Source organism: Rhamphochromis sp. 'chilingali', assembly GCF_963969265.1.
Source record: "Rhamphochromis sp. 'chilingali' genome assembly, chromosome: 17".
Lineage (NCBI taxonomy): Eukaryota > Metazoa > Chordata > Actinopteri > Cichliformes > Cichlidae > Rhamphochromis > Rhamphochromis sp. 'chilingali'.
The window spans coordinates 16,797,922-16,821,992 of record NC_137944.1 but is presented as its reverse complement, the minus strand read 5'-3'; the positions used below and the strand labels follow the sequence as shown (position 1 = coordinate 16,821,992).

At 40.1% G+C, this 24,071-nt stretch overlaps 2 protein-coding genes across 3 annotated transcripts in view; both read left to right on the top strand.

Moving 5' to 3' along the window:
• The window catches only part of rapgef5a (Rap guanine nucleotide exchange factor (GEF) 5a), a 51,999-nt gene extending 38,737 nt beyond the window's left edge, over nt 1-13,262 (top strand). The window contains exons 12-26 of the mRNA XM_080863398.1: nt 1,784-1,862; nt 1,965-2,109; nt 4,664-4,755; nt 4,865-4,895; nt 5,178-5,256; nt 5,477-5,626; nt 5,825-5,922; nt 6,554-6,676; nt 7,152-7,330; nt 7,450-7,540; nt 7,621-7,671; nt 7,788-7,875; nt 7,963-8,027; nt 8,721-8,775; nt 9,317-13,262. Of these exons, the coding sequence (XP_080719524.1) occupies nt 1,784-1,862; nt 1,965-2,109; nt 4,664-4,755; nt 4,865-4,895; nt 5,178-5,256; nt 5,477-5,626; nt 5,825-5,922; nt 6,554-6,676; nt 7,152-7,330; nt 7,450-7,540; nt 7,621-7,671; nt 7,788-7,875; nt 7,963-8,027; nt 8,721-8,775; nt 9,317-9,435 (1,445 nt within the window). The 3' untranslated portion in view covers nt 9,436-13,262. The remainder of the gene's footprint in view (nt 1-1,783; nt 1,863-1,964; nt 2,110-4,663; nt 4,756-4,864; nt 4,896-5,177; nt 5,257-5,476; nt 5,627-5,824; nt 5,923-6,553; nt 6,677-7,151; nt 7,331-7,449; nt 7,541-7,620; nt 7,672-7,787; nt 7,876-7,962; nt 8,028-8,720; nt 8,776-9,316) is intronic.
• A 544-nt stretch (nt 13,263-13,806) lies between these two features.
• LOC308384791 (galactose-specific lectin nattectin-like) lies at nt 13,807-18,392 on the top strand (the record flags this gene model as incomplete). Of its 2 annotated transcripts, none has more annotated exons than XR_013969399.1 (2): nt 13,807-14,774; nt 17,933-18,058. XR_013969399.1 is itself a non-coding variant. In XM_080863399.1 (2 exons), 2 exons carry the CDS (start codon nt 17,503-17,505, stop codon nt 18,364-18,366), a joined length of 522 nt encoding a protein of 173 aa, XP_080719525.1. In that variant the 3' UTR covers nt 18,367-18,392. The 2 variants fall into 2 exon arrangements, 1 of the variants encoding a protein (XP_080719525.1); XM_080863399.1 differs by lacking the exon at nt 13,807-14,774 and adding an exon at nt 17,503-17,590 and having other exon boundaries at nt 17,933-18,392.
• Between the last annotated feature and the right edge of the window lie 5,679 nt (nt 18,393-24,071).

Genomic DNA, 24,071 nt, shown 5'->3' with positions numbered 1-24,071 from the left:
AGGGTGTTATGTGTGTGTCTGAGCGCATGTGTTTGACTTTGTGTGTGCCAGCGGGTAAACGCAGAGGGCATATGTTGAAGATGAAAATGGATATTTATCATCACAGAGAGCTGGGAGAGGGTGAATGTAGGAGGAGAGAAGTAGCAGGGGGAAATGTAATCGCTAAGAAGGAGAAAATGAAAAATGGGGGTGTGTGGAGTGGAGGAGGGGGTAGATGGGGATACTTTAGGATGGAGAGACAGAGGGTGGGAAACAGGAAAAGAACTCATAAATGGTCAAGAAAGGGCTCCACTTCCTCAGATTGAATAGGAAGTGTGAGGAAAGTGAGTGAACGGGGTTCTGAAAAAGTGATAAGTACTGTCAGACCTGCTTAAAATATTTCTCAAGAGTTGTGTTTTTATTTTTAAAGCAAAGGCCGTTGATAAAATATTAATGCTTCAGCCTATGCTCGGTCTTCTATAATTGATTTCTTTGCTCTCTGCCTGACAGAGTCATATGTGGGTCACACATTTTCCCAGGGAAAGAGTTGACACCACACACACACACACACACACACACACACACACACACACACACACACACACACACACACACACACACACACACACACACACACACAGAGCAACTTCTTCACAGCACCAACAATGGCTCATTACCCATCTGCCACGAGGGCTGTTTATATTTGGTTCTTACCCATTGATCACCTGCTGAGTCTCACACACACTCTTGGCTTCTATCTTGCACATTAGCTCGCTCCACTCTGATAAATTTGAGTAGGTTTTTTTTTTGTTTTTGAAGTTGTTTGGAAAATGAGCCAAGAGGAAGAAAAGCCTGACTTGCTCATTGTCATAGGTTTGTTTAAATTTCCCCCGGGGACCCAAAAAACCTGGTGAGACATCAAAAATTCTCTTGACAAAGAAAAATAGCTCAATATTTAGTAAAAAGCAGCTTTGGGTAAAATTATAAAGAAAGTATAATCTGCTTCGTCAGGACTGTGTGGGAGTGATTGGTGACATAAGAAAGTAACTTTAAACTCCAGAATATTTAAATTAATGTCAATCCAAGTTTAATTATGCAGCAAATGGTTGTCTCAAGGCAGTTTATACTGTAAGATAAAGACACTGCAGTATTCTCGAGAAAACTCTAAGCAGTCAAACAGCTGGCTATGATCGAGCACTTTGTGTAGGTGGGAAAGAAAAACTTCCTTTTAAGAGGAAGAAACCTCTGGCAGAACCAGGCTCAGGAAGGGGGAGATCTCCATGTAAAGGGAAAGAGAAGAGTGTGAATGTTTGGAGTTGTAGTTTGCTATGTATCCATCTGTATCATTATTATTATTATTATTATTATTATTATTATCATTATTATTATTATTATTATTATTATTATTATTAATAAATGTGTACTATTAAAAATGCTTTGCTGGGAACTGTGAAAATGGGTTATAATTATCTTTGGATTCCTCCCTATAAAGAGACACTGTTCATGTAACATGTGATTATTGCTGCTTTAAGTCTAGTCGAAGGGCAAGTAAAAGAAGAAAATAGGGCATTGAGCTCAAGCTTGAAGATTTATCGTTCGACCTCTCTTTTGTATCTTAAAAAGCTGTAATTGATTTTTAAAGTGAAACTAACTTCTGCTGCTCATCTGGGGAAATCAGAAGTTAATTGAAAGATAGAAGAATATAAGATACTTTGTTTTGGCTTTCCACATCTTAATCCCACAGATAAGGAGAAAACATATCTTGGATTTTAGATTTTTAACAATGTTTTTTTCTGTTTTTCAGAAATGCTGCTGGATGATTTCCTGTTAACGTATCTGGTGTTCATGTCCACTCATGACCTCTGTCAGGCCCTGCTGGGACAATATCCTTACAAGGAAAACCATGCATTGATTCAAACACAATCATATTAACACACATATTTCAGACTCCATATTCCCCTTTGTTGTTCCTTGACCACAGTCACCTATAGCAGCGCACGCTGCAGGGGCCAGGAGGAGGGCAAAGATGCCCTCTTCAGGAAACGTAAAGTACTGCAGCTTGTTTCCCACTGGAGCAGACTCTATAAGGATTTCCTAAAGGAAGAGGAGCACGTCAGGAGCTTCATGAAGGTATGGCCTTCTTCACTATTTCTGATTATATAGTTTTAAAGACATGTTGAGTTTGATCCAGTCTTGTCTTCTCTTAAATGTATTGCTGAAGAACATCAAAAGGCTCATTCATCTTCATTTGTCTCCCTGTCTTCTAAATTAAGTTGTCCTTCCTTAAGTTCTGCATGACTGGACATCAAGTGCTTTTTAGAAAGGATAAGGAGCTTTGTGTATGTGTGTTTGTGCACATGTGTGCGCTTGCTGCATGTGATGACAAACTGATCGGCGTTCCTGCCTTCTCCCACAAGCAAATCCTTCATTACTAGATTCATCTCATCCTTCTGGCAAATAATAAAATGCAGGAGTTTCTGAATGTATCGTGAGATGTGTTTTGTATGACTTCACAGAAGAATCCAAAATAACAGTGACAATTATTATACAATTATGATGCTTTATTCCACATTATAATCTGGTAGCTTCTTCAATTTGTATCACGTATGGGCATGGTAGTGATTGAAAGCACACACAGAATCCTAAGTGTCACATAACCTCCCATAACTCACATTTTTCTTCACAAACGCTGCTTGCGTCTGTCTGCGTTCTTGTTATTTTCACATGGTTCGCTGCATCGACTCGGGATGTCTCTGACACCGAAGGGGAAACAAACAAACACACACAACACAATCAAACGTGTACACCCACACGCACACACATATACTCGCACATCACTTGTCCCTCCGTAACCTGACGGCTCCGTTGCTCGGTGCCGGGTTGCCATGGAAACCAAAGTGGTAGGGTTGGCATTGGTATAATCTCAAATGGAGTGTGTAACCCAGGTGATAGTTGCCTAGTAACAGAGGAACGAGAGGGGAATAGGGACCGGAGGCTACAGTGGGTCAATGACAACGATAAGGAGGCGTCTGGAGATGCGTGTGCGTTTGTGTGGATCCGTGCAAGTTCTGAGAGCTAATTCAGTTGCGTCACTTATTCTGTGACATGTCCAGGCATAGGTTTAAGTACTGCACTTGGTGATGGAGGAACTATCACACTGGAACTAAAGGAGTTAAACAGAATGTATGTGTTTAGGAATGTAGCAGTCTATTCCCAGCATTGGTGTCTGTGCTGCTCCACCTACACATTACACCTACAGTTCAACTATGGAAACCCATGCCATGAAGCTCCCGGTGCACAATTTTTTTGTTGATGTTAACACCAGAGGAGATTTAGAGCTCTGCAGTTACTGAGTCAGCAGAGCGTTGGCAATTTTTACACACTATGCGCTTCAGAACTCGGTGACCCCGTTCTGTAATTGAGTTGCTGCCGTTCCCAATCACCTCCAGTTTGTTATAATACCACTTAGAGCTGATTGTGGAGTATCTAGGAGAGAGGGAATTTCATGAGCTGACCTGTTATGACAGTGACATCCTATCACAGTACTCTGCTCAAATTCATTGAGCTCTTTAGAGCGAAACATTTTTTTTAAACAAATATTTGTAAAGGCAGGTTGCCTGGTTAGGGTTTTGATTTTTATACACATGTGGCAATGAGACCTAAAACACCAGTATTCAAAGATTTTGGTGTGGCAACGTAGTCAAAGTAAAATTGATATTTATACAATTGATATTTTTAGCTCTGATGTGCATCCAGACAAATGTGTTATAAAGAGCTAAGTTATTTAGAAGAGGTGAAAAAACATATGTAATGGATATTAATATCAGCAGATAATGCAGGCTGAGGTATCAGACACAGAATGCGTTATAGATTTTCTTTTTCTTTTAGTATCTGGGTTTAAAAGTACAACATTAAGTAACAGATAAATGTAAAATGTTGAACTGATGCTTCCATATTTATTAGACAGCATGTATTTTGATAAAACAATTACAAATAAAGCAGTTTGGGGTTTGGCTAAATGAATCAAGACAATCTGATTAAGTTAACTTTGGTTATGGGGATTCTGTCACGGTTTTCCAGGGCAAACTGTAGGGATGTGGGGAAAGGAGGACCCAGAACGCAGGACTCTTCACTGCAAGCGGTGCGTTTATTTACAGTGCAAAAAAGCAATAAATCCCCGTGCTCTCCCTTTACTCCCGTGTCGTGTCTTCTTCCCGAAAAGTCCCAGTTTAGTGCTCTCTGCTCCTGTGTCTCTGCACTCCCCGTGCTCACTGCTGTCTCTCGTCCCACACTCCTCCTGAGGAAAACAATAGAGGCAGCCGTTAAAACACTTAATCCAAGCAGGAATACACTCACTGACTTTCCAACTAAACTACAAGACTGACGTGAAGTCTAACGCAATAAGTTCAGATAACTATGGCACATACACAGCTGTTTATTACACAGTCAGCGCAGAGTGATCCTGGTTGTTATGTTGCATTGAGGTCAGTCTTTGTATACATGTGTTTATAAAATGTTCCTCACACTAAAAGCTGTGATTGGCTCTTATGCCTGCTGTGCAATAGAGTGAGGACACGTTCTTTTTTTTTTCTGGCTCAGACAACCTTTACCATTAGTCAAGAAGTATTTAGCATGAATCATGTGATCATGGATTTTAATAACATTTCCTTTCTCTGTCTGTCAGACTCTGTACAGGTGTGTTTTAGAAGATCTGTACGAGTTCCCCACATTGGAGAAAGACCTGAAGGAGTTTCAGAAACTTCTGCGTCGCAGGCAGTAAGAGACATTAAAGAAGCATGTGATGATGTGTAAACTCATCTGTCTGCCTTATTTTGACTACCCGTAACCTCCTTCACTCCTTCACTAGTTTCTTTGTTTCTTGTAGCACGGTGGATGACTGCCCTCCAAACCAAAAGGTATAACACACAAATGGATATGAGAGAGAATCTGTCACATATTTAGAAAAAGATTGACTCACATTGGCCACTGTACTTACTGACTTATCCACAACAAGTTAAAACAGATGGAGGATCTGTATTTTTGCATTGTTAAATAACACAGAAACAACATTTTTAGATTTTCTTTAAGCAGTGTAGGTGCTGATGGAGATAATATAGGTGCTATCAGTGCCTAATAACATCCAGCACAGACTAGATAAAGCATTTCAAATCTCCATTTGTCCTCCGCTCTTCTCGCAGAGCAAACAAACGTATCAGCATATGAGTCTGAAGGAAAACTGTTTGCAGCTCCGCAGTCCACAGACCGATACCAGAGAGGGTGAGTAACAGACACAGACATACACAATCACTGCCCCAAACTCTACACAGTTATGCATAATTACAGTTGTGGAGTGTAATTTTAGTTTGCACATGCAAATTGCTTAAATTGTGTTTTCAACTATATTTTTGGCAAAAACTAACTGAAGTTTTCTTTCTCCAGCATTTCAGCATTCATTTATTTTAGACATTTACTCTCGCCATGTTTGCGTGTTTTTCAGTTATTTGCTGCGTGTACGTGAGTGCCGACTCCTACCTGAGTGTCCACACGCATCCCTCGCTGGAGGCCCGTGAGCTTCTGCGGATTGTGGCTCTGAAGATGGACAGAGCAGAAGAGGACATGGTGCTCGCCGTGGTGTCGCACACTGGAGGTAAATGCGATTCAAGCACAATTCAAGTAGAACATATAGTCAAGATAGTTTTCTAATATAAGCAATATGTGGGATTTACTCCTGCTGCCTGACCTGCTCCTCAAAAATAGCTGTACAAGTCCTCCTAGCTGGGAATCACTGATCCATTTTCTTGGCTCTCGTTCATCTCTCTCCTTCTGTCTGTGTTTGTCTCTGAAGAGCGGAGGGTGTTACAGCCCAGTGACTGTGTGTACTCTGAGTCTCTGACCCCACAAGGAAAGCTTGTGGCCTGTCGCAGGGATCTTACTGAGATCTTGGTATGTAAATGGCTGCATTTTTTTTTGTCTTTCTGTAACATTCAGTCTTTAAAAGAAGCTGAAGTTGCAGCTTGCAGGTCCAAAGCAAAACACAGCAAACAAAGTTAGTTATTTAGCCTCTGTATCACTTTCTTGACAAATCAGGCATGAAAATGAGTATTTCACTTCCCCAGCAGACATATTTTCAGTGTTGCAATGAGTCATGCAGCAGCAAACTGGAGAGGCTCAGGCCTGGTGATTGTTATTAACTCTGACTCAGTAGGAGAGGAAAACGTGTGAGCCACAATTATTGTGTGGTTGCCCGACAGTGACATCTGGACTGGAAAGTGCCGTTTCAGGGCACCTTTGTAAAGGGGCATCATCATCACAGAGTGAGATCTATGTCTGAATGTCTTAGCGGCTAGAGCCTGGCTGATTTGTTGGCGGGGCGATATTAGCTATCTGCAGCACTATCGTTATCGGCGTTTATAACAGCTGATAAATGAAAAGGTCCCAGAACAGATGTGGCCATAATGCCACATACACACTGATGCAGATGCAAATTGACTAATGCTCCTGATAGGATTTTATTTGAGCATGCCTTGTCTTTTTGTGCAATAATTTAAATTTCTCTACGGGTTTGTATGTGCAGCCTCCTTTAACAGACAGTGCTGAGCTAAGCAGGAGGCCAGTTCGACTCCTGGGCATCAACACCTGGGATGTGGCAGCTGCCCTCACACACCTGGATTGGAGTCTCTTCAAATCCATTCACGAGGTATCCACTCATACAGATGAATGTATGTGGTGTATGCACAGAGTTTTAAATAAATTCATATTGACGACAGATGCTGCTGAAGTTTACGCATCAGAATATAAGCAAATGCTCAGCGAGACTTCCTGGATCATGAGCACAGCTCAGCCAGCAGCTGAGTGGCTTTTTAGATGTGTTGTTCTTGTAAAAACTTTAAACATAGCACAGATGAAGAGACACAGGCTCCATCTTGGCGTGCTTTCCCATTTGGTACTAGAGTACATTTGAGCACTTTCTTTTTCTTTCCTGGTTTTATATCGTATACGAGAATTGTTTTTGTTTCAGTTTTTGATTTTAAATTCAAAAAAATTAAGCAATAGCAAGATTAGAGTGAAACAAGCAATGGCGAGGTAGCCTCGTTTATAGAGGGAGAACACACCCAAGGATGTGTGATTCTTGATGTGTTTCACTCACACTCTTTCTTTCCGTCAACATGCAGCAGGAGCTGGTGTACTACACTCTCAGCCGCGCTCCTGGCACTGGCCACACGGCGGCGCTCTCAGTCCTGCTGCAGCGCTGTAACGAGGTGCAGCAGTGGGTCATGTCCGAGGTGCTCATGTGTGTGTCGCTCAACAAGCGAGTACAGCTTCTCAAGAAGTTTATCAAGATTGCAGCTCAGTAAGAACAGAACACACACGTGGTCATGTAAACAAAATGAAGAGTATGTTTTAAGCACATCATGTTTCATCTCCTTTTTTTAAATAACATTTTTCTGCTTCTGCCTGTGTTGCACACAGCTGTAAAGCCCAGAGAAATCTGAACTCTGCATTTGCCATCATCATGGGTCTCAACACAGCTGCTGTCAGTCGACTCAACCAAACGTGGGAGGTAAGTCTTAACAGAACTGAGTCTGTTCATTACGATGCCTATTTTCAAGTCCAGCTCTGAGCAAACGCTTTCCCTTTCAGAAATGTCCGGGGAAGTTCAAGAAGCTCTTCTCAGAGCTGGAACTCATCACGGTGAGACCTGGTGGACAGAGATAGAGAAACACGCAGAGATGAAAATGTGCTATTCCTTTAAATGCTTCCTCCTTTTCTTTACTCTGCTTTCTGTTTTCCTCCATCTCTTTTTCTAGGATCCATCTCTAAACCACAAAGCCTACAGAGAAGCCTTCAAGAGGATGAAACCTCCTAAGATCCCTTTCATGCCTCTTCTCTTAAAAGGTATCTACTCTAAATCCTACACACACGTGCGCACACACACACAGAAACACTGAATGAATCCCTAATAAGCCCGTCTCCTGCTTTTAGATATCACTTTTATCCACGAGGGAAATAAGACCTTCCATGACAACTTGGTCAACTTTGAGAAGTTGGTGAGTTTGAGTCATTTCTTTAATGTCTTTCAGTGCCTCAAACCATTTCCATGTGACATTTAAGTATTTTTTCCTTTCAGCTTCTCTAGATTTATTCTGCAGACTTAAGCTTTGCAGTGTAGGTGATAATAAGGTCACGATACTTGGATATTTGTATTGTGACAATGAAAGAGTGCAACAGTGAGATTTTGGAAGTAAAAATCACATTTATATTTTTCATGGGTGTTTTGATTATGAGCTATAATGTTGTAATCATCCAAAGCAGACTTACTAAGAGCTTTTTCTGAAATGTCAGTGGAGAAAACAAATGGGAAATTCATGTTTGTGCTCAGGGTCCTTAAAAAAGCAGGGACTGTTGTGCTCTGTAGTTTTTGTTTTGTCAGTATTCTGCAATATATTATAACAATACCAAGTTGCATCTGTGGTGAATACATCATACATCTGATGAAGGCACCATCTACTATTTGTTGTCAAGTTGACTGATGAAAGTAGATGCTTTGTATTTCCAGAGTACATGCTGAGTGGTGAATCCACCATCACCAATAGTAAAACGCTGGCCTGTTGAAATGTGTTTGGTTTGTAAAAAGATGGATGTTTTGGACAAAAGAAAAGCTCTTGATGTTTACCAGAACAAATGTGATCTTTCCAGTTTAATGTCACCCTAATGCAACATGTGTTCTCTTAAACCAACAGCATATGATTGCAGACACGGTGAGAATGATTCGCCACTGCCAAAGTGACCAGTCAGGTGGGTTATGTCATTTTTTTACTGAACTGAATCTTTAGGTTCAAAGTCGCGCTTCTGATCACTCTATAGTGTAGTTAGGAAGGACATCCAATGTAAAACATATCAAACATGCAGGTTGCTGAAGTTTAGGTACTTATTAAGTATATGGTATATATTTTTCACAGTGTAAACAAATCATATACTTCCAGTAGTTTATAATCCATAAAGGAGCTGTCACATATATGTATGTACTACACATTAGAAGTTTGTGTCTATCTATAATGCCATGACATCAAAAAGTAAATATAAATATTAAAAGATAGTTGTTTTTTCTTCTGGAAGCTGTTGTTTATGCTGTTTTCAAATCCTTGAGAAGAATCTGTCGCCATCTGCAGCTCAGTTAGTGTACTGCATTTTTACCTGAGTCAGTTTCTTCCAGTTTCCAAGCAACCATTTCCAGACAGTCTTTTATTTCTTTCCAAGGCTGTAATACAGTGTGTTTGTAGTAACTGTGTGTGTATGTTGTGTTGAATCCACTGATGTGTGTGCGTTTGTCTTTTAGGCAACGAGGTAATTGGGGTCGACAGTGCGGAGGTGAGGGCGAGCGTTCACTACCTGCACATTATCGACAATCAGCAGACGCTCTTTGAACTTTCACACAAACTGGAGCCCCGCGCTTAAACAGAGACGCATGCACACACACACACACACACACACACACACACACACACACACACACACACACACTCACAGAGACACAATGGTGGAAATGCTGCTGTGTGACGTAGAGGACGCTCTGTACACGACAATGTCACATGCCGACAACAAATTATGCTACCAGCTGTGGTGCCAAATGGACAACAAGGTGTGCTCTGGTAAAAGCCAAACACATGCCAAGAAAGGATTCATAAACTGCGCACGACCTGTGAACTTTCTACAAGAACCGAATCTGCGCAGCGAAGTGGAGATTTGCCAAACGCAGACACAGAGCAGAGGAGGCTGTAATTAGTTTGTACAGTATCTATTGGACTGAGTATGTCATCGTTTTGTTCTTGTGATCGATCTTTTGTTATTTATTAGCCTGTTCAGCAGGTGGAATTTTTAAACTTTATTTTTTTTGCCGTCACGTCGTCGTGCCCCCTGAGGGGTCAGTAAGGAGTCGATAGCCTCCTCGTTACATTTCAGTTCAGCTACAAACACAAAAGCACCTGTAGAGGAGTGAAGGACCTGTGGCCACAATCGCTACTGTGGGTGCTCTAATCTGATTTTATCTACATGGAACATCTTTGACTTGTGATACATTAACTCCGCACATGCTGTAGTTATTTAGTTGATGGGGTGCAGCTTTTTTCTTGTTACTGTGATGAGGCAGCACACTTTCCACAGCGATACTCACTCAGACTTTCTCTGTGATCTATAGAGTCTGTGAGTCAAGGTGCACCGTTAACAGTGAAGGAAACACTGGACAAGCTGAAGTTTTTTTTTGTCCAACTCCTGTTTGACTTTTAAGGCCGACGCCCTTCGCGCACTCTTCTCTATGGTGTTTTTGTGTGAACAGTTACTGATAACACTGCATTGTGTATATGGACCTACACATTTTTCAGTGCCAAAACTCACGTGGAGTCTTGCAGCACAGATTGTTCTATGAGGCTCTTGGTTTGTTTGGGAATCCGTGTCTTTTTGTCACAGAGTTTTATTTCCTGGAATAAGGAAAATCTGACGTCTTAGTTCTCACTGAGATGCTGTTTGACTTCATCGTGACTGAGTTCAGGTTGTGTGTGTGAGATTGTATCGGGCTTCTGTTGAAACAAGGCCCCAGCACAGAGCTGTGTTCTTTTTTTTATGTTTGTTGTTGTGTTTTATTGTGTTAGACAGATAAAGTATTCCAACTCAAGACATAAATAATAGCTTTGTGCCACAGAATTGTGGTTTAATTCTGTACCCCTTGAAGCGCTTTTTCTAACCTGAGTGGTTTCTGTCGTATTTCATGTCCACTTATAGAACAAAATGACTGAGTGTGCCTCAGAAGTTAGTGAGGGCGGTCTCTGCCTACCTTTAGAAAAACCCAGAAACTAGTCTAATGGTCATAAAACCACATCTTTCTTGATATATGCTGAGGTGTCAGAGGTCATCATTAAGGGTTCAATAAGAGTTAAGAGGAGATTTCGATTAATTCCTACTGACTGAAAATATCACTTCATGCAGAAGTGGTCTCATGTAAACTCTTTGAAAGATAACAAAGGGAGAGACTGAATAATGGAAGCACAATTACAGAGAATTCCTGTATAATAACACGTGCATGGATGGGATATTTAATTTTGGTTCTTCTATAGATTGTTGAACCTTTTAATTGTGGTTCTCCTAAAGAAATCTACTTTTAATCCAATTAGTTCCCAAGTTATGTTGTTGTCTTGTTGATAAAGCCATAAGACGTGAAAAACCCTTATTTAATATTTCCATTAGTAGAATCTGCCGTCTTGTTACACAAACTATCACTCTGCGAAAGAAATTGACTACTGGATGAATCACAGAGGAGTAATGACAGATGATGAGAAATAGAGATTAAGGGAAAAACATACTAGTATTTTCATTGTTTTGTGCCCGATATCTGTTCATGTCTTGCCTGTTTTTTCAGCAATACATTTCTGCTGAGTGGGAGGAAACATCTGTAGGCTTTCTTCCACATTGCCACATGTGTGTTGCATTGTTTTTGATTCTTCTAAGGCAAGACATTAGGATGAAGTGCAATACAGTAGAAATGTTGCCACAAGTGTCCACCATCATCATTTAAACACTTTCACAGCAAAGAGCTGTTTTTTCCACCTCTAGATCAGAACCTTCTTAAAGTTCTTGACACTGTTTTAGTGCCAAAGGCATCGTTGGTTCTTTACAAGAAAGAACTCAAGGATGTGAAGGTGAAGAGTCACGTTAAACATAGTTCTTGTGTTATAAGCTGCTTCTCACTGTGCATTAAAGATTCTTTGAAATATACACTCTAACCCTTTTGTTGTCACTGAGTGTTTTGCAGACACAGCTTTAGTCTGCATTTCATTGCTTTGTATTTATCTCAAGAGTCTTGGAGTCGTGTAAAATCCTCGAGTCCAGTCGTGCTTTAGAGAAAGAAAACTGACACGTTCAGAATTAGTTAAAAGTCGGATTGAGCATTCATCTGTATACATCTGATGTTTGCCATCATTTGCTGCACGTTGCTGCACTAAACAAATTTAACCTTCTTATTACTTTAATTTGTTTGGCTTTATTTTTTCTCTTCAAATTTTTAAAGATTCCTTTTTTGGTTGTGGGGAAAGCAAGCTGGTGATTCTTTGCCTGGCTAGAGGTGATAAATGAGAGCCATGATCTGTTTGAATTCAGTGTCACATGAAGGCCTCGTGGTAGTCATTTTTACTATTAACCTGTAAACAAAGCGCACATGCACACACACCTCTGCTCGTTGTGTTGAGAGAGCAGAAGTTATTTATTGTAATATATTGTTTATTTATGTATTTCATAGGTGGAAAAAAATGTCTCTGTTTTTTGTGCCATGTCAGGAACTTTAACAGTGCAGAAGAAGATGTTTGTGGTTTGAAACTGCAAAAGAGGGAAAGTAAAAGGACTTGCTGTCACGTTCTGTGGCCACATGAGGGCAGCAGAGGACCAGATCAGAGATCAGATTTCTTTTGTTGTTGTTGCTTTTTTTTGTTAGCAGTAAAAACTGTAATAGGGAGGAGACCAACAGAGACTCTATGTAGTGTTACTCGGCCACTGTTATGAGTGTCTAAAGTTACTTTTTTTTTAGAACAGTGTTGTTTAAAACCTGTTTGCATGACGAAAAAAACAAAACAAAACCACAATGTTCACAATACAAGAGAGGACATGTTGAAGGCTTTGTACTATTGTAATATTGTTGATGTGTAAATATATGCCTATGTTTGGTATGTTATTTATCTGTTGTAAATGGGGAAAAAAAAAGAAAGTCAACCACAAAGCAATACGTCTCCCTTTGTCTCCCCTCGACCTTCAGACGGCTGAAGTCACGTCTTTTCTAAAGCTGCGTTTTACTATGTGAAGATTTTACTGAAAAGGAATAAATTATAGGTTTTATGTGACATATCTCCAGGTGTTTGTCTTTTTGTTGGCCGATGTTCGGATACTATGTAGATGTTGACGAGTGAATGTGGTGGCTGATGCGACGACAGTCGTATTAGACTCGGTTCAGTGTAATCTCTGAAGTATGTTTGATTATGTCAAAATCTGACTGACAGTGGAGAAGGGAAGGTCTTTTCTGTCTTATATTCAAATCCTGTGCAGTTACGCCCAAATGAAGTTTAGTTTTTTATTTGGAGAAAGTGCTTTTGGCCAGTGATATTTGACTAACTTTGCACTCACCCTCTCTGGGGTCCATAAAAGAAAGCATCCAGTCACATTTCTCTATAGGATTCTTGGTGACATCCACCTTTTAAATTCCAGCAACACACTTTATCAAAAGTGACGGATTAAAGCCCTAACACGATGACCTTGTCTTCTTGCTGGTTCTGGGTGCTCTATCGACTTCAGATGAACAAGAAGTACATTTATTGTGTGGTAACTGTCCCCAACCCCTGGTACAGCTACAGCTGCTACATGCACAATGCTGTAACTATGACCTGGGCTGATGCAGAGCTGCACTGTGTGTCAGAGGGAACCAACCTTGTGTCCATCCAGTCAGAAGGAACATAATTTTATCCAAACCTTGTGTAAGACCTTAAGTGGTGAAAATGTCTTCACTTGGATCGGACTTGGTGACATTCACAAAGAAGGCAGATGGATGTGGTCTGATGGATCTCAAGTCAGCTTTGAATTATGGGGTCAAGGAAAGGAGACCTGTGCACACATAAACTTTGGCCCAGATGTTATATGGAATGACCTTGAGTGTCCAAAAAACCCCTTTCTTTTGTATGTGCAACTCGCACTACTGGTCGTTAGGAATTTAAAAGAAAAGACATGTCTGATACAACTTACTAATTATGACTGTATAAACTGGTTAAAACACTTTAAGACTGCACAGTAAAGATTCATGTTGTTATGATGTCATGATCAGATGTTTACTTTTGTTTATTTGTTTATTTTTGTTTACACGTGTGGCTCCTTCCATTAGATCATGTGCAGGTGTGTGCAGCTCTCCTCTCTGCTCCAGCTGAAAGCCACCTCGGCCCACTCGCTGCCTCCTCTCACTGTTCTTATTGTTAGGAATAAATATCAGATGCACAATTTGCATTACATTTATTTACATTTATATTGTGATTTACATTGCATGTTAAATATTGTTCAATATTGTGAGTCCTCCTGAACCCATTAAGACATTTCATATTAAACATCCTGACATTCTGATGTTATCTAACTCCTGGGCTTATGTTTTGTTGATTTTATATCCTTGTGATTTGTATCTTGAAAGACAACATAAATTTACTTTACTTGCATATTTGCTTAACATTGCTGTGCTGAGGAGAGACTGAGAACGGTGCCTTCATGGTGAAATGCTGTCTGCTATTTCCACAACTTAAAGCAGCATAGTTTAGTCTTTGATTCCAAGCCTCCCCACCCCCATCAAATGGTTTTGTTTTTGTCTCTGCTTTGAAACGCCAACAGCCCCCAGAATGGAGCACAAGTTATGCAGAACCTCTGTGGATTAAGTGAATGCAAACTCTAAAAGCAAGATGTCTGACGTTCAACAGACAGTACTGCTGTAGTATTTCCAAAGATGTTGTGTATTTTTCTATCCAGGTATGTATTTTACTATATTAGCAGTAGGAATGTTTCTGGCGATTAATTTCTTAGGGCGTTTTCACACCTGTTTACTCTGGTCTCAATTGGTTGATGAATTTGTAAACTTGTACTTCCCCCCTGGTTAGGTTTGTTTTCAGATACAGAACAATCCAGGTCAACTCCAAGTGGATTTGGGAGGAGTTTTTTGAGGCCATGGAAGAAGACTTTCGGACTGCCTTGAAGCGATTCTGGCAAACACTCAGGCGACCCAGGAGAGGGTAAGCAGCAACCACAGTGAATAGTACAGCTGTCATGCCATGGCAGTTATCCCCGACAGAATTTGTGTCCATGCGTTTAGGCTGAATCTGCCACAATTTGTTCCCCAGTGTTCAAATCATGGAAAAACGTGGTTTGAGAACGTGGTATACTGAGTTTAAATGAATCGAGTTTACACAGACGTGATTATTCTGTTATCAGGCAACAACACTTATCACTTATCTTGGTTGGAATGGAGGCGGAGTCAACTGGATCCCCTCACCTTGTCCAGCAACAAGGAGCGAGCTCCAGACGCAGGGGAAACAGATACCTTTGCACGCCGCCTGCCTGAGTCCTGTGTTTTTGTCCTGCTCCAGACGTCGGGTCTGGTGCACAAGAAAAAAAGTCGTGAATATGCAATCATAGAATGATGCACAAGACCAGACACCAGACAGACAAAATTATTAGCCTTAATATTATACCTTTCTTACAAAACAAGAGTCAAGTTTTTACCTTTTATAACTATACTACTTAAAACTACTAAACTACTTAAAGTTTTGTTAAAGTTCCTTAATGTGGCATTTACATCCTGTGCTTTCACTTTCTGTATGTTTGATTATATAAGCGGGGTCACTTGCAGGTCACCAAATACTGTTCATTATCTGCTGTAAATATCTGGACTCTGTTGTTAGTTCAGGATAGAATAGTTTTATTATAAAAGTCATTCTTGGCAAAATGATATAAAAGTAAACACACATGTACTGTATTGTCACAAGCATTTACTCACCCATCCAAATCATTGAATTCAGGTGTTCCAATCACTTCCATGGCCACAGGTGTATAAAATCAAGCACCTCGGCATGCAGACTGCTTCTACAAACATTTGTGGAAAAAAATATCTCACTCTCAGAAGCTCAGTGAATTCCAGTGTGATACCGTAACAGGATGCAACCCGTGCAACAAGTCCAGTCATCAAGTTATCTTGCTGCCAAATGTTCCACAGTCAGCTATTAGTGGTATTATAAAAAAGTGGACGTGATTGGGAATGACAGCAACTCAGCCACAAAGTGGTAACAGTCCCGGTCTCCCTTCAGGGTTTCCACAGATTCCAAATAATTACCAAACGTTCATGTGAAATAAAGGCTGCTCACCACTCCATATCCACAGGTCCTCCAAGCAAAACCTGAGCACAGGGAGAAGCAGGTTAGACAATGGATTATGGCGCGAAACAAAAACTGCAAATCTCATAATTCAAAAGAGGACATATTGAAGGATTTGTAATGATGTAGTATTATTGATGCCTATACTGTCAGCAGCCAAGATCTATTGCAAACTATCAAAAGATGGATTCAGGGTTACCTGATCCAGCGCTAACTATAAACTTTATCAAAAATGAAAATTTAAGCCTAATTTTAAAAGTAGAGTGGGTGTCTGTCTCCCAAATCCAAACCGGAAGCTGGTTTCACAGAAGAGGGGCCTGCCTCCCTTTCTATTTTATACATCCTAGAAACCACAAGTAAACCAGCAGCCTGACTGCAACATGCTCTCTTGGGGTGATACTACAGTACTATGGTAATAAGCATACAACAATAAAAATGTAAAAAAAAAAATAAACTTCACAGTTCAATTTGCTGTGAACTTAATGAGTTTAAAAAAATAAACTGTGGCATGTGTGAAAGCTTGTGCAAATGTTTACATAAAATCTCAGAATTCTGTAAGTTCCTTGTATTTGACAACTATTTAAGACTTGTAGCTAATAAATCTCATGGCTTTTGCCAGCTAGAATGACATCTTTTGCTTTTGCTTTCTGTGGAGTTATGTGTGCAGGTCCAAATACTATTCATCCTTATCTGATGAAATAAGATAATTTCATCAGATAAGTCGAGGTGGATATCTGTAAATACCAGGACTTTGTTCTTAGTCTATTTTTATGTTTTGTTTTTTAGTTTATGATAGACTGCTTTTATTGTATCATGAAAGTTCTAGTAACTTTAGCATGTATTTTTGATGGTCAGTGTGAGCAGCTAGGGAAATGGCCTGACTGAGATATGAAAATGTGTGTGTGTGTGTGTGTGTGTGTGTGTGTGTGTGTGTGTGTGTGTGTGTGTGTGTGTGTGTGTGTGTGTGTGTGTGTGTGTGTGTGTGTGTGTTGCCCTCACCGTTGTCAGTGTCTGCATTTGGGTCCTCATGTTGTAATTCTTCATAGAAACTAAAAAGCATAATGACATAATAGTGCTGACATTAAAACCAAAGTGAGAAAACAACACATTTATTAATAAATATGTCTTAATAGTTTGTTATTTTCTTATTTACTTTAAATTGTCCTGCCAAAATGAAAGAGATGATCCTTCTGTGTGGAAGGACTTTGTTCTCTTTATGTTAGATTAACTCATCTGTTTTACTTTACTGTTTCCTTTCGTAGCTCTCACCTGTCCTGTTTAATTGTTCATGACCTTGATAAGGCTTTTTACCATGCAATAAATATATAACTACATAAAATAAAGAGTCACATTCTCCTGAATGTGCCAAGAGGAAACTGTTCAACAGTTAAACAATTATGAATTTCTTTGGAATTTGATTTTTTCAGGCTTATATTTAATGTTATTGTTTATGGTGGAGAGTTTTGGTCTATTTGACCAATGATATCACACCAGCAGTAAAAACACCCACTCAGGCAGCTATAAAAGAAACCATCCTGTACAAAGAAGCTGCAGCAGCTCCTCATCATACTGTGAGACTTAAAGCTTCAACATGATCTTGCTCCTTTTCTTGTTTGGTCTGGCTCTGGGTGCTCCTTCTGAGTCTCCCTCTGATGACAATGAAGTGAAGCAACAACCTGGTAACCGTCTCATTTTCTAGCTCTTATTTTCCCTTATTTACTTTTACCTTTATTTGTGGTTATTATGTTAGCAAAAGATCATTTTATGTGGATATTTGTTATCTCATGCTCCTCTTCTTTGGAACTGTGAATGAGGGAAAAGCTTTTGCTGAATGCATTTGACCAGTGGCATTATTTCAACTGTGCAGCCATGATTCTCTGCAGCGCTTAAATTAAAGCAGTTACTTGTTTCAATACCAGCAGAGCATTTTCACCTCTGTTTCTGTGACTCTGAGAAAAAAAATCTCTTTTTCTCAACTTTTTAACAGTTTCATCCAGCCCTGAATTCTGTTTTCCTTTCAGGTGAACGGAAATTTAAACTGCAACGTGGAGCCTGTCCCATGTTCTGGTGGAGCTTCAATGACCGCTGCTACAAATATGTCGCCACCCGCATGGCCTGGGCTGATGCAGAGGTCTACTGTTTGTCACAGGGAGCCAACCTGGTGTCCATCCACAATACAGAGGAACAGAGTTTTGTGAAAAACCTGATCCAGAACTTTGACCACGCAGAGGGACTCACCTGGATTGGACTCAGTGACAAGCATAAAGAAGGCACCTGGATGTGGTCCGATGGTTGTCCACTGCGTTTTGTCTACTGGAGTCCAGCACAACCAGATAATGAGGGAGGAAATGAACACTGTGTTCACACCAATGTAGTATCAGATAAGAAATGGAATGACTACACGTGTGCTACCAATTTACCTTATGTTTGTGCAACACGCATTACCTGTCCTTAGAAGCACCGAACCTTCTGTTCCTGCTAGTACAGTGCTACAATAAAGATGTGAATGCACACTGTAACCTGTCTTTTGTGTGTCTGTGCAAAAGTCATTAAATTTCACTCACCTTGATTTTCATGAATACAGAATCATCCACTGGTAGCTCTGATGGTGGATCACAGGGAATATTTACTCATTGTTTTAATCTCACAGCCAGTGTTGGGGACTAACGGAATACATGTACCGCCGTTACACATTTAAAATACAAAATATGAGTAACTGTATTCCGCTACAGTTACCGTTTATATGGGTTGGTACTTTACTTTGTTGAAATAAATGGATTACATAGCGGTCTTTTCCTGTTTCATATGTTAGGCTATGCCCTCTCTATTTTTGGTAATTCCACGCTGGTGTAAAACCAGACAAAACACACATTAAGAGGTAGTAATACCTGTGTCTCAATCTAACGGTCCACGTCACCCCTATTTGCAGCCCATATAATGACGTGAAGAAGTGTTTTAAAAAATTATTCAAAAAATTATTTAATAAGAAGGCAACAGGCAGAGTGTTACAGGCATCGCCCTAAAGAATGTAGCCTCACGGGCAGTGTAGTTCGTGCTGCAGGGAGAATGGACTGCCATACCTGTTATGTGTCTGTGAGCGCCAGGAGGGAGAAAAAGGAGAGTTGAAAAGTATGAGTTGTCACCGACCAGAAACGGGAGCTGGAAGCATGTAAATATAATAATAACCACTGCAGCCAAAAACAGTGCCTGATGAGCCCAGTTGTAAGTAAGCTATTAAGACTGTACACTGTGTTCGTGTTTTTCTCCCAAACAATAAGTTCTGTTGGAGCAGCCTTTCAACGGCTCTCTCTGTCTCTCGCTAGAAAAGTTGACCCAGACAACAAAGTAAAGCTAGTTTTCAGCTACCAGTGTTGGGACTAGAGATGGCACGATACCACTTTTTTATGTCCGATACCGATACCGATATCATAAATTTGGATATCTGCCGATACCGATATGAATCCGATATAGTGTTTTTTAATCAACAAAACTGTTTTTTAAATATTTTGCTGCATTTTGTATAAGTTCATACTCAAGTTTAAAACAACAACTACACTAAAGCTATTCTGTTATACCTGTATGCAAAAAAAAAAAATTTCATAGTACAGCAATACTGATCAATCTAATAAACTTAAACCTACACCATCCTCCCTATTCTGGTATTTTAAAGAGTACTTAGCATAAATATTAAGCAACCTAACTAATAGGGTTCCAACTCCCAGCAACAACAAAAATAAATAAATAAAAAATAGGGAACCACCCCTCACGCTCCACCTCATGATGCTTAATCGACGTAATCAACCTTAATTTGATGCAGTGTGAAAAAAAAATGCACAGAAATCAATTATTTTTCAAGAAATATTAAATAGATTCAACATCTTTCTTCAACAAAATTGCAGACTGCACAGATGGTACCTTCCCAAAGGAAAAAGTACTATAGCTTACTAGGGTATATATATTAGACTTAATAGTTACTATATACAGTAATGGACTTCTATACATTTTACATCAAATTAAAACTTTGGGTGTCAGATAATTATTTATTAAAAGCTAGACATTTTAAATGAGAATAAGAAAGAAAAGTATGTCTTTGTGCCCCATTTTCCCCGTTCATGCCTTATCGGCCCCCCTGGCTAAACTTTGCTAGATCCGCCCCTGCACAGTTACCAGCGTCAGCTACGTAGAAAAAGATCCTCGAGTAGAAAGTAATATTAAATAAATTCTAACAACAGCTGATCAAGCTTAAACGTGCTGCTGTTGTTTAGCCGCTGGTTTCCTCTTTCTGGTGCAACGTGGGCCAAAAGCAAACAAGAGACACGGACTCGCGACAGAAAAGCCGATCAGCTGATCATTAAGCAGTTTCATGATTGAAGTAGCAGCAAGAAGAGGCAGTCGCTTGTTAAGCTTAACGCAGGAATGCTTTACAAACATTCAGAGATGGACTTACACACTTGCTTTACTTCTCTCGGGATAACTTTGTCGGAGATGAAATGCTGGGTTGCTAGTGAAGCTCCACATGCTATCCAGACCACCGACAGGTCCCGCATGCCACAGCCGCTCTATCACGTGATGCATACTGCTCCGACGTGCTAACGTTCTGAGGTGAGTTATGGTGTGTTGCAAGTTTTGTGAGGTGCTTTCGTGATATTTAATGGATCGGATTACATTTTTTATTTTTCTCCGATATCCGATCCAGTAATTTAGGTCAGTATCGGACCAATACCGATACGTAATATCGGATCGGTCCATCTCTAGTTGGGACTAATGCGTTATTAAGTAACGCGTTACAGTAACTACGTTATTATTGTGGTAACGAGCACGGTAACTAGTTATTATGCCAAAACCAGGAACGCGTTACTCGTTACTGGGATTTAGATAGGCTCGTTATTCGTTACTTCGTGTGGTGGCTATCGCGGAGCTTCCACAGATTCAATAACATTAGCAAGTGGTGGAAGCCAGCAGGTGGAGGATGGAAAAGGGAGGCAAGAGGAGAGACCCGAAGCAGCCGCCGGTCTGAGTATCAGGTGAACTGAACTTCAGGTAAGAAGTTATGACCTGCAGTGTATCTGAGTCACATATAAACCAAGTTTAGGTGGAGTTTATTTTCGTTATGCTGACTTTTTCGTACTGAGTACTAGCTAGCATGACGGGGTTTCTATACAGCTGGGTGGGTGCTATGTTACTGATGTTGAACTTTATATTGTTCATAGGTTAATTATTAGAGTTTCCAACCGTCCCGTAAAAAACAGAATCGTCTCGTATTCAGAGAAAATATTACGGGTTTCGTATTGAGGTGAAAAGGAACATTTTGTCCCGGACTTCAGCTACAATGAAAAAGACACAACGCTGGAGTTATTCTGTGTTTACGCTGCACAGCTGCCTCTTCTTCTCTCATTCTCTCCCCCTCCCTCTCCTGTTTCTACTTCAATCATGAAACTGATCAATGATCAGCTGATCGGCTCTCTTGTTTGTTTATCGTCCACTTTGCGCCAGAAAGAGGAAACCAGCGGATGTCGCGCTAAACAACAGCAGCACGTTTAAGCTTAATCAGCTGTTGTTAGAATTTATTTAATATTACTTTCTACTATCAGCTGATGTTTGCTGGAGCCACAGCTGTAAAGCTGCTGGTCATGATATGGTTTGGTTATCTGGTGAGAGGGAAACATGAAGATGAAACCAGGAGATGTCCTTACTGAATCATCAGAGCTGAACAGGTGATGGAGAAACAGGTTTACCTTTTAGGTGACATGAACGAGTTGAAGGGAAGTTATGAACTGTTTCTGAGAGACAAATAACACCAGGATCCTTTTTTTTACTTAGCTGACAGCTGGTAACTGTGCAGGGGCGGGTCTAGCAAAGTGTTGCCAGGGGGCCAGGTAGGACATTAACAGGGAGAGGGGGGCACAAAGAAATACTTTTCTTTCTTATTCTCATTTAAAATGTCTCGCTTTTAAAAAAATAATTATCTGAGTCTTACAACAAACGATTGATAGATTGATGCATATATACCATCAGAACAGTGTACATCACTGTCACAACAGCGTTTGTTTTCATTCAAAGGCTTTATGATTTTTCCTATAATGGTGGGCCAGTTTCTAGTCAAAATGCCCGGGACGATTTTTTTTTTTTGTCCCAGTCCAGCCCTGTAAGCAGCTCATCTGCAGTCTGGTGTTACCTACATCTTCCTATTCGGAAGGCAGAATTTCCGAGTTCTGAGTACAATCGAAAGCACCACGACTGCAGTTTTTGTGTTGGATGTAAAAAGCAGGCTAGAATCATGTGGCGGTCAACGACGGTCCAGGCGTGGGATTTGTCTTATGGAAATGTGCACATTATTTTTTCCTTTCTATTGGTAGGTGGCACAGTGCACTTGTGGCAAGTAAGCAAGCTAGAAGACTGGCAAACTTGCTGGGTATCCAGTTACGGAAGCAACACATTAACAAGAGAATTCTGAGTAAAACCAAAGTTACTTTCCCTAGTAACTAGTTACTCTGAAAGTAATGAGTAACTTGAAGTAACTGAGTTACTTTTGATAGAAGTAACTAGTAATGTAACTAAGTTACTAATTTAAAGTAACTTACCCAACACTGTCAGCTACGAGCGCGACACAGAACCCGACTATTAGCCAGAGGTCCCTTTACTACGGTTCAGTGCCGCAGACATGTTTTATATACGTGCAGAATAGTTTTTTTTACAAGATCGCTGCAAAAAGTGCAGCCTTACCTAATGTCCACCCTACTGTTACTCATTTTATATTAAGATTTAAAAATCTAGTTGGTGTTGGTATGGCGAGTAGCCTTTAGTAATAGTAATAAATCACACAGCAATAGTACATTCATGTAGTTGTAAAAAGCATCCAAAGTATTCAGAATACGTTACTCTCGTTGAGTAACGTGACAAAATACGTTACAAACTACATTTTGGGGCATGTATTCTGTAATCTGTAGTGGAATACATTTTAAAAGTAACCCAACACTGCTCACAACTAACGTTAATATATTTTTAAATGACCTACAGCAGACCAGACGAAGTTTGCATGAACATGCTTTTCAGCATCACCTTTATTAACTGCTTTTCTTCCACACGTGGCTGCAGCTCTGCAGCTGCCAGCCACTCACATCATCATCAACAACAACAGCAGACAGAGCACAGATTTTAAGCCGGCGAAGCGTGATTGCAGATGCCGTGCAGGTGCTTCCATCATCCCTGCAGCGCCACCACAGACCACACCCTGCCACAATATTGAAGCAGGAGTAAAAAACACCCAACATCTATACTGAACTTTTTTTGTTTAATTGTTTTGCTGAAAAAGCCTTTTTAAAATAAAATACAATCAAATAAATTACCAAAGAAACCAGCTCCTGGTACAGCTACAGCGACCGCTGCTATATGCACAATGCCATAGCTATGACCTGGGCTGATGCAGAGCCACACCGTGTGTCAGAGGGAACCAACCTTGTGTCAACCCACAGTCTTGGAGAGGCATAATTTTATCAAAACCTTGAGTAAGACCTGAAAGTGGTTAAAATGTCTTCACCAGGATCGGACTCAGTGACATCATCATCATCATCATTGTTTATTTATATAGCACTTTAGAAACACACAAGGCTGACCAAAGTGCTGAACAATAGAAACATAATAGATACCATAAGAATAATAAATACGATAAAATAATAAACATAGCGAAAACAATAAAATACAAGTCAGTCAACCACTGAGTCAAAAGCCAGTGAATAAAAATGCGTTTTCAATCTGGATTTAAAAACCAGAACTGATGTCGATTGCCTAATGTGAAGAGGAAGATTATTCCAAAGCTTAGGACATTCACAAAGAAGGCAGATGGATGTGGTCTGATGTGGGTCTCAAATCAGCTTTGAATTTTGGGGTTAAGGAGAGCCAAACAACGCTGAAGGAAAGGAGAACTGTGCACGTGGAATGAGCTTGAGTGTTCAAAAACAATTTCCTTTTTATGTGCAACTCGCACTGTTTGTCGTTAGGAATTTAGAAGAAAAGATGTCTGATATAACTTACTAACTATGAACTATATACTATATATAAACTGGTTAAAGCACATTAAGAATGAGATTCATGTTGTTATGATATCATGATCCATGATCAGATATCATTTTTGTTTACATGTGTGGCTCCTTCCATTAGAGC